Source organism: Nilaparvata lugens, chromosome 9, assembly GCF_014356525.2.
Source record: "Nilaparvata lugens isolate BPH chromosome 9, ASM1435652v1, whole genome shotgun sequence".
Taxonomy (NCBI): domain Eukaryota; kingdom Metazoa; phylum Arthropoda; class Insecta; order Hemiptera; family Delphacidae; genus Nilaparvata; species Nilaparvata lugens.
Window position 1 is genome coordinate 38,383,630 of NC_052512.1, and position 11,100 is coordinate 38,394,729.

The 11,100-nt window shown below is 35.0% G+C and overlaps 1 protein-coding gene and 1 long non-coding RNA gene across 2 annotated transcripts; both read right to left on the reverse strand.

The window, feature by feature from the left end:
* Positions 1 to 331: 331 nt before the first annotated feature.
* Positions 332 to 2,197, reverse strand: LOC111057087. Its single transcript, XM_039435831.1, has 2 exons — positions 1,318 to 2,197; positions 332 to 771 (listed from the first exon to the last, which is right to left on the reverse strand). Exons 1-2 carry the CDS (start codon positions 1,398 to 1,400, stop codon positions 372 to 374), a joined length of 483 nt encoding a protein of 160 aa, XP_039291765.1. The 5' UTR covers positions 1,401 to 2,197; the 3' UTR covers positions 332 to 371.
* A 2,435-nt stretch (positions 2,198 to 4,632) lies between these two features.
* On the reverse strand, positions 4,633 to 11,100 carry LOC120353137. Its single transcript, XR_005572202.1, has 2 exons — positions 11,023 to 11,100; positions 4,633 to 4,719 (listed from the first exon to the last, which is right to left on the reverse strand). It is a non-coding gene; the product is annotated as an uncharacterized LOC120353137 (long non-coding RNA).

Below are 11,100 nucleotides of genomic sequence, written 5' to 3' on the forward strand. Positions count from 1 at the left end.
AACATTAATTAACAATGACGTATAACTGTAAAACGATGCGTTTGTCATAGTTTCAACGATTTCTTCTTGTTGCGATTGATCGCTGCTGCCGCTATCAACATTTACTTTTTTCAATTGAACAGTTGTAACAAAATACCATTTAATATTTTTGTCAAAATTATCACTTTCTTCAACAATTAATTCATTTACTTTTGGCTTTAAAATTTGCAATAATGTTTGAACAACATCGATGAATAATTTTCTAAAAACAAATCTGTAGCGAACTGCACACGAATTTATGCTAGTACTTCGTTCAATAGTATAATCCATAGTTTTTTTTGATTTTGCTAGTAGTAGTAATAGTATTAGAGTAATAATAGGTTTTTGCCGTCTTACCGCTGTGAAGAGCTTGTTTGCTGCGGCTCAATGTTTTCAACTTCGTTGTCGATTTTAGTAGCGTTCACGATCCTCGGCTGCGATGAGTTCGTCACATCTAGCAGAATCAGTGACGACGATGATGATGCTTCCGCTTGCTGACCACTATTGCGACTGGACGAGTCCGCGCTCACACCGGCCACATCAATTTGCCGGCCTCTGCCCTGAGCGATGACGCGTCGTTGTTCGGCAAAATAAATGCCGCGGCCCCGTCCGCCACGTTTTGGCGTATCGCACGCTGTGGAAAAGTGCACACGTTTTGGCGGCGGCGATGATTCGCTGCTGTCAACCACGCACCATTCCTCACTTGCCATTTCCACCTCCACCTCCTTGTCGTGCGCTATCGACTCAACCAGGCTGAAAAACAAACATATAGAATGAAATAATTGTATAGAATAAAATGGCAAACGCACAATGATCATAAATCAGATAGTATGTTTTTCCAGTTTACTTCAAGCACAATTATTATTACCTCCTCCTCAGCCGGCGTTTGCAGTTGTTAGACAATTGTTTTTCAAAATTTATTTGCAAATGATCATAAATCAGATAGTATATTTTTCCAGTTTACTTCAAGCACAATTATTATTACCTCCTCCTCAGCCAGCGTTTGCAGTTGTTAGACAATTGTTTTTCAAAATTTAATTGCAAACGATCATAAATCACATAGTATATTTTTCCAGTTTACTTCAAGCACAATTATTATTACCTCCTCAGTCGACGTTTGCAGTTGTTAGACAATTGTTTTCAAAGTAGTCAAATTGTTTACTGTCGCTTTTTTCAGTTTGATTGTTAGAGTATAACATTTTAATCATATTTGTTTTTCAATCAGTCGATGAAAACACTTGCAAAACTTGTTGCTTTTTTTTACAGTTTATAATTAATTTAAAAAGTTATTATACTTACGTGTTGTTTGATGGTGTGACTGCTGCTGTTGCTTCTTCGCTTGTTGGCGCAGCCACTGCTTTATCGGATTGTTGCTTGTCCATTTGCACTGTGCATGAAACGTCGCACTATAATCGAATGCAAGCAATATCATGTCGCTCGATGCTTTTATAATTTTGCGCCGCTCGGTACCATCAACTGTCAGTTTGTTATCACGCAGAACATGTGGGGGTTGCAATAATTATATAAGTATGCATGTGCACTGCACAATGAATAAATTAATATCTTTCACTCGGCTAGCAGATGTTAGGTCCGTTACAGAGTCATGCAAGGTGCACACACACATTTTGACCGTTCCTTAAGAAATTTGCAAACGTTTCCTTATCAGTGTTCCGCACATCTGTACTAAATTTCGCATACAACATATGCACAAAACAGATATACTTTCTTTCAACTTCTTACCATCTATATTCATCAAGTTGATAATATATAATGACGAAAAACTGCGTCCTTCTGTTAGTATCAGTTTGAAACTCCAACGATGTCATCAGATCAATCCTCGCCTATGGCAGCGCCAAACAACAGCGGAACCAATGTAAGTTTATTTTCCATTTACTCAACTCACTTGAAATACATTCTTCTAATCCAACAGTAGTTTTCTGTTTGTTGTCAGTTTTCTTCTCATACAAACTAATGTTATCAGTCTTTTGAATACTACTAATGTGCTCCTAAAACTGATTAGCTCACTCTTTATTGTCTTTGTTGTTCTTCACACTTCACTGTTAGTTTTTTCAACTGAATACTTCTAAATAATGTTCTTCTAATGTACCCTAAAACTGATTAGCCCACTCTTTATTGTTCTTCACACTTAACTGCTAATTAAAACTGGAATACTTATCACACACACACACTGCTAATAGGTTATGTCTTTATCTTCTTCTTCTTCTTCTTCTTCTTCTTCTTCTTCTTCTTCTTCGTGGTACCGTGTTGTACACGCTAGATTAGTGAGAACACAACAGGGTCAGCGAATCATAATGAGGTTATACGATCATGACAGCAATGGTGACTATTATTGCGAAGTTTACTTACCTGAGAAATTTCTGAGTGTATTGAATCTTCAAACACTTGAGGATTTCAACAAACAAAAACTCTATCTGAAGTGTGTACAACAAGAAGGTAAATCGCCTCTTGTTCTTCTAGAAGAAGAAAGGAATATATAAAAAAATAAAAAAAAAATAAAAAAATAAACCCATTCCCATCATTGATTGTGCAATAGGCCTAATGTTGATTAATACTTTGTATTGAATAACTGAGTGACATTCAATTAGAGTTTTCTCAATATGGGGATAGCACATTAAAAAAAGCGCCACCATTCCTTTTACAGCATAGTGTGGGAAAAATAACAATTCTCATGAAATGTAATTTTTTTCATTCTTCCTGTGGTGGTGGAAAAAAGGAACATATTGTTGTGCAATAGGCCTAATGTTGATTAATACTTTGTATTGAATAACTGAGTGACATTCAATTAGAGTTTTCTCAATATGGGGATAGCACATTAAAAAAAGCGCCACCATTCCTTTTACAGCATAGTGTGGGAAAAATAACAATTCTCATGAAATGTAATTTTTTTCATTCTTCCTGTGGTGGTGGAAAAAAGGAACATATTGTTGTGCAATAGGCCTAATGTTGATTAACACTTTGTAATGAATAACTATAGTAGTATGTAGAATAGCCCGATCTATTCTACAACCTATTATAGCAACATTCAATTAGAGTTTTCTCAATATGGGAAAAGCACATTAAAAAAAGCGCCACCATTCCTTTTACAGCATAGTGTGGGGAAAATGACATCTCATACGAACAAATATGAAATGTAATTTTTTTCATTCTTCCTGTGGTGGAGGAAAAAAGGAACATATTGTTGTGCAATAGGCCTAATGTTGATTAACACTTTGTAATGAATAACTATAGTAGTATGTAGATTAGCCTGATCTATTCTACATCCTATTATAGCAACATTCAATTAGAGTTTTCTCAATATGGGGAAAGCACATTAAAAAAAGCGCCACCATTCCTTTTACAGCATAGTGTGGGGAAAATGACATCTCATACAAACAAATATGAAATGTAATTTTTTTCATTCTTCCTGTGGTGGAGGAAAACAAGGAACATAGTTTAATTTGTACCAAACGCTAGTAGTGTGGTTTGAGAGTTTAGCGCTAGTAGTGTAGTTTGAGAGTTTAAAGATTTTAAAGATTTTAAATGTGGGGATATTTTTAATATGCAAATTAAGCAGGTGTTAACTGGGGCAGTCAGTTAACACCTGCTACAACAAAGATGGCCGCCGCCGCTGGGGAACCGTTGGGGACACCTGCTACACTTCCTATTGGTTGGGGTGGTGGGGGCATTAGGGAAGGGGGACGCCATTTTGAACACACCCATGCTGGGTAGGGGAGATGGACACCTGCTACAATGCCCTCTTCCTATTGGTTGGGGTGGTGGGGGCACGACGCCATTTTGAACACGCCCCTTGCTTCCTATTGGCTGGGGGCGGGGACAAAATGGCCGACTGGGGCTGGGGGTGGAGCAAAATGGCTGACTAGGGCTGGGGGGGTGGAGGGGGAATGGCTGACTAGGGCTGGGGGGGTGGAGGGGGGCGTGGCCACGCCCCTTGCTTCCTATTGGCTGGGGGCGGGGCCAAAATGGCCGACTGTGGCTGGGGGGGTGGAGGGGGGAGGCCACACCCCTCAATTTCTATTGGATAGGCAGCTCTCTCAAAACCCCACTACTCACAGCGTCAACTTGAATCACAAATACATAAAAATATACATCAATGGATTCACAATGAATGTGACTACAATAACTATTTGTCACATTGTTCTTTAAAATTACTTACCCAAAAAAAGACTTAAAAAATATAAAAAACCATGCTCCAGCTATGTTTTCTCTTCCTGGATCTACCTACAAGTGTGAGCAGACATTTTCAAAAATGAAGTTTGTTGAATCCAAATACTTTCTTGTCAGATGAACATTTGAAATCAATTTTAATGATTGGAACCACAAAGTTTGATCCTAAATGGGCGGACAATTCAAGTGGAAAACAAATTCTCACTAAAAATGAGTATTCTCTTTGTAGTAATAAATATTGTTACAATAGTGAGCGATGAGAATTACGCGAATTAGCCTGAGAAGTTAGCCTGTTGTGAAAATGGATTTTGTTGTTTTGCTTTTCGGCGTTGTGTTGTGTCGACTCTCTCAGTGTGTGCGTAGAAGCTATCCTAAGAATAACATCAATTTTCCTGGAGCAACAGCTTAGTTCATGAGCCTTGCTTTTTGCGTTGTGTAGTGTCGACTCTATAGGTGTGTGTGTAGAAGTTGTGGGAAGATCAACATTTTTCCTAGAATATAAGTCTGGTTCACGACCTTATAATAGCTGTCACTTGATGGGAGAATGTATCTTAAATTGTAGTTGTAACGTCCCTTTGTATTGGTGGAAATTTTTCTAGAGAATAGTAACTGCCAATCACAGTTGGTGTTGGTTAGGTCTATTTAGTATGGACGATCTCACAGCTGTCCACCTCAAGACGAGAAAAGCGAAGTGGACTCACTCAGCGTCTGTCGACTGTCTTTAGCAGTACTAAATGTAGTCTGTTCAGAACTTTGTATTAATCATGGCATCCATGCCAGCTTTAGGCTTTTTTTTAGTATTTGGCTCTGGAACCTTTTGTTCCAGCAGCATTTTTAGTCTTTTGCCTCTGTAGTCGCTTTAATTAAGAAGAGAGAGAGAGGGTATCAAATTGTCACCTCACAATGGAGATTTTTCTCCTATAACCGCTACTGAAGGTACGTCATAGATTTATAATATTATTAAGGAGAATATCTTCAAAGAAAGCTTCCATCAAAGTATTTATTGTAATGTAAGAAAATTAACGATATATGTTTTGTAGAAATTTAGAATACCTATTAGTAGGAATTAAGATATTTGTTTGATTTAAACTATTTTTGAAGAGGAAGCTATTAACCTAAATTTCAATTACTGTTGGTTAAATCCTAACCAACTGGTGTTTACAGTATATTATTATGAGCTCTATCAGTATTTTTTGGTTATAGATTTTATTTGTCTTTTGATGCTTAGGAAAAGCTTTCATGATTATTTAGGAAACACCTATCATGTAATTTATTCTTTCAAATTACACCATAAATGTGATTTATGTAAGAGAACGGACTAAACTAACAACAATACTCGAAATACCTTATTATGAAGTAATTCAATCAACTTGTGAATTATGTAGGCCTATTATGGAATACTATGTACTCATCGCTTTATGTATAGGGCGTAACCCTTATTACAAATAAGTTCTCTTCTTTTGAATCAAGAGATTGAAGTAGGTAATGCCTATTTAGGTTTTAAAGTAATTGATGTGAGTTATATAACCTAAAGTAGGTTGATTTTATTATATAACTGAAGTTAAGTTAATTGGTATTATCCTAGTTTTTTTTTATTCTAACAGCGGTGTAAGTACGGGAACATCAAGTATGGGATCAACGTACGAATCCATCATTTCATGGGTTCATGAACGTGTGTCTTTAAGCCGCTGAGACGCCTCTGAATCGATGGCCGTCCTAGAAGCTTGGGGTATGCTGTCTCCTGTCCATCTGGACGTGTAGAGCTCGATCACCGAGCCTAGATTCAAGTTGAAGAAACAGCTATGAGGTAACAACTTTTTTCCAAATTAAACGAACGTCCCAGGAACTCCGGATGTGACAAAATGGGTTTTAGTGACGACAGACTTTCAATCAATTAAAACGTGCGGAATTAGACTTTTGTTAAATCATAATTTTGAGATATTATTGGGGATAGATAGATTATTAATTTTATTAATTTGGTTTGAGTAATAGATTTTCGGTTGTATCTTTACATTGAAAAGTGAGGCCATATTTTCTCTGTAAGGATCCAGCTGGGAATTTCAGTTTTCTTTAAATTTATAAATAATTATAATCTTCTAATCTACTAAAAGTTGAATGAGTAAATGAATTTTTAAAGGTCTCTTATTGATTAAATTAATGTTTTAGAATAACTCTCATCTTAAAGTTGTAAAGGATCAAATGAAGTTTCAAGGACCCTAACCTTTCCTAAATTTGTTTTGATGACATATATTTTTGAATAGTTTTTTTTAAGGTAGTATACCATGATGTGATACTTGAGGAATGTTTGTCCTTGCAGCGTTCATGATATAAAGATACTGAATAATTATTATTGGGGGGGGGGATCATTAATATTTGATAATGTTTTGATAGTGTTTTAAAGTTTCCAAGTGTGTTCGAAATTTAATGTTCTAAGAATTTTATGAATTTTATGTGGATCTTTTCTTAAAATATTTATTGTTATTTATGATTAACTTCTGAGACATATCTATGATAATTTTCAATAATTGCTCTTTTGAAATTAGAGTCCTTTAAGCTTCTTATGATTCAATCTAAAACGTTTTCAATGTAACTTCCTTTTGTTTTATTAATTGTTGAATTTAACTGTAAGAGGTGACAATATAATTGATACCTTCTCTCTATTTCGTTGTCTCTCTTGTCATTTCTGGTTTCCTGTTCTCTAGCACTAGGTATGTTTATCAAGCATCCCTTTTATTAAGTTATATTGTGTGTGCTTCTAAATTCAAAATTCAAAATTAACTTTCTAAATTCATAGCACGGCACAATTTGCTGCGCCACTCTGCTACTTTTGCTCTTTTTATTGACTTATTATGTTAATTTCAAATCAGTTTATTTATAAAATTGATAAACATTCTTATGGCTAATGAATGCTTGATTCCAGAAATGAGTATTGAAGTTTGTAGCAGCATACAAATGCTGAAGATAAACTAATTGAAGTTGAATTTTATATTATTTCATTAATGTTATCAATATTAATATTTTCCCTGTCTGTGTTTCCATTTAGCTGTGATGCCCTAGCTCAAGGCATTATACTGGTGTAGGGACAATTTTATTTTTCGAGATTCTTATAGAAAATGACATGTCAGGGACAGTCAGAAATTTAGTGGAAGTTTTGATATGTCAGAAGACTGTAGTGACAGTAGCATTGCAGATTGTAGCCTGGATAATTGGGAATAAAGTTGAAGAAAGATTAGATTTGAGGAGTATAGCAGAAAAATAATAATTGATTGATTTAGTTGAATTTATTTTGTTTGTTTGAGTTTTGATTTTGTGTTTAAATTAGTCCTTGCATCTTCTAATGAAAACCTAATTTCAGTGTTGCATCAAAGACCACCAAGTCTTGTGAATGGCGATTTTGCGTTTGATTGAGCTGATAGACGATGGCTGCAGTGTTGAGTCTTGATGTTGTCCGTGATGCTGATCTTCAATAGCGGGTCTGGTGAGCCAACATACTGTAAGGTTGGTGCCGAGACAAACATTGTCTATCCTTTATTATATTGTTTGAGATGTTCGTCTATCAAAATTTAGTTATCTGATTAGTACTGGAATTTCAGTTGTTTGATAATTTTTCATTGTTAGGGTCAGTAATGTGGTATAAAAATATAGGGTGTATTTTGTGGTCTGGCATTGTAAAGAGAGTTGTCAGACATGATAGGGTTGGTTAACGTTTCCTTTAGGCTGTGGTAATTTTTTTTGGAGCTTAGATAGGTAGATGTGAGAAATCTTATCTGTTGAAGTTGTAGTTTTGTTTGATGAATTAAGTATCTGGAGTGAGTGTGGCCAGTTGTAAGGGGCACTACTCAGATGAGGTCCATATGACAAATCAAGGTTAATAGCTGGGACTATCCTTGTTGTATTTGTGGAATGGAAGGTAGAATTTTAGCAAAAGGTACTCAGAGTAGTATGAGCTAAAATTAGGTTTTATTCTGGTGACTGGTGTGGTTCCTTTCTGAAGATTTATGGGGGTCTGAAGAAAATAGATGGAATGCTAACCAAGATCAGGATTTTTTTTTTGAAATTTTAGGGTAAGCCTCAGTTGAAAGGTTCGTTAAATTGATAGCTGGGAATGGCCACAATACACTGTCAAAATTTATTATCTAATTTCTTGGGATAAAATTCATCTAAATAATGTGGGTAGTGAAAATCAAAAATTTAATTTAATAGGGAAAGTTAAATTGTTAATAAATAAGTCAATTTGAATCTAAAATAAGTATAATGAATGAGAGAAAATTTAGAAAGTTTATAGAGTTTGAATTTGGATTTTTATAATAATAAATATTATACTGCTATAGTTAATTTGGTGATACAGACAGTGGAAAGTAATTTATTTCAATACAGAGAAATTGGGGAAATTAAAAATAAATAAATAATATTTGAATTGTATGGTGATAATTAATTATGAGAATTAATTTTACTTGGTGATGGGATAATTGATTATTTTTTGTTGCAGTATTGTGAGGATGAATAAGAGAGATTCAATATATTATAATGTTGGTTTAGTATCTTGTGTCCTTGAATTTCTAGGAATCTTGTATGAGGGGTAATAATGAAGTGAAGAATAATTGAATAAGATAGACAGGATATAGAATCATGTCCTATAATAATTGCAGCAAAAGTGATTAATATTAAAAGGGGGAAGAATCGGGAAATGTAGAAGAATAGGAAAAGTAGTTCTTTAATATAACATAAACATGGAAAAATTATTAAATGAAACAAAAAATAGAAAATAGGAAACGGGAAGAAAATCGAGGTAATTTAATTTTTCACAACTTTTGTGATAAAAAAAAAACTGAATATGTAACGGGAAATGGAACAGGTTTCAGTACTATAGAATATGGAGACCTTTTTATTAATCTTGAGAAAATGCTTATGTTGTTTGCTTTAGCTTGTCTTTGTCAATGGAATCTTAAAATAAAGGTTTGAGTTTCTGAAGGTTCTTCATTGAGTGTGGTAGGCAGTATAAAATTTTGTTCAAATATTTTTTGTGGAGCTTAGTTCAGTTATATACTAGTCGATAGTGGAAAATTTTCTTTATGATATGGTTCAGTGTCTGTTATCATGATCATTGGCCTAGGCGTTTGTACTGTCATATTTCTTCATGTGCTGGAGAAATGAGTTTAATTGAGTATACAAGGAGAAGATAGTAAGTAGTAATTTGATGTGTTGAGAGAATATCGTAGTAAGTTATTTTTTTTGAGTTGCCAAGGTCCATTAGTTGTGATACTGTGGTTGTACCAAGGTGATAGGAAGCACAAATAGTAGGTATACTGGTGTATGTATATTGTCCTCAAATGTTGCTGTCCCAAGTGAGTAATGAGTAACGGAAATTAAGTGGTAATGATGTACTGAATAGTTGTGTCTCTGTTTGTGAAACAGTGAAGATCTTAGTCTTTTCCAAAAGGGAAAAGTCAGAATTGTAGCGTAGGTGTTGCTAGGTAATTGTGGGACAATTCGCGATGTCCTTTATCTTCAGCTGTAACCGACGTTATTTGTTGCACAAGGTGCAAGGAACGGAAAACGAGTTGAGAGAGTAGTATAAATGGGTGATGTGAGTTTTGTTGCAAAGTTGATACGTGTATCATGATACGTAAGCTGCTAACATCGTTGCATGTGAGTTAACTCTGTGTAGTTATTGGCTTCATGACATTGAAAAGCGGTTGCATACGTAGGTCAGGGTTGCTTTGACATGAGGCGGCCGTCAGCTGTTTCAGTGGTGAGATGCGTCAAATGTCAGTTGCTCGATTTTAACAACTTGTCGAGTTATGAGGGTCTGGTCATATGATTGTGATAATTTTTTTTTTAATTTGTTGTTTCTATTTAAAATTTTTTTTGTTGAGGTTAGCTATGGGATAATCTGATTATGAACTTAACAGCAGAAGATTGATTGGAGAGTCTCTTTAAATATTTTGGTCGTTTTATTAATTTTGATTTTATTTTGTCACTGTTGTTTGATGTCTATTACTGGTTGTTTAGCTTCATATGAGACAGGGCCCGTCTAGATGTGGAGTTTGGCAGCCGGTTTTGCACAATTTCTAGTTGACTTTACAAAATTTTTTTGGTGTCTTATGTTGCAAAATTTCACAAGTAGTCCACATTGTTTTCTTAGATATCTTGATTATTCCAAATTAGTTGATTATGTTCAGATTGATTTGTTTTAACTATTATGACATCGAAATTTGTTACTAGTCCACTTGGTTATTTAAAAATTTTGAACTTGGTTATTTTGCTTGTTCCTCTTGATGTTTATGGCTAGTTCTTTGAAATACATTAAAGAAAAAAAAACAAAATTTGTTGCTTTCACATGATTGTAGTTCGAGTTTGAGTAATCTGAGATTCATTATTAGTATTTTATTTGAAATTTTGAGGTCGATACTTCCTTTTGTCGTTATTGGTCTTATACAGGGTGTTACCGATAGCACTGTCATGTTGTTTTCTGCCAAATTTTTTACGACTTAACCCGGTGTTCCACACTCAAGAAGGGGGAGTATTGTAGTAATAAATATTGTTACAATAGTGAGCGATGAGAATTATGCGAATTAGCCTGAGAAGTTAGCCTGTTGTGAAAATGGATTTTGTTGTTTTGCTTTTCGGCGTTGTGTTGTGTCGACTCTCTCAGTGTGTGCGTAGAAGCTATCCTAAGAATAACATCAATTTTCCTGGAGCAACAGCTTAGTTCATGAGCCTTGCTTTTTGCGTTGTGTAGTGTCGACTCTATAGGTGTGTGTGTAGAAGTTGTGGGAAGATCAACATTTTTCCTAGAATATAAGTCTGGTTCACGACCTTATAAGGTAAAGAATTTATAGCTGCCTAGGAAAAATAGCTGTCACTTGGTGGGAGAATGTATCTTAAATTGTAGTT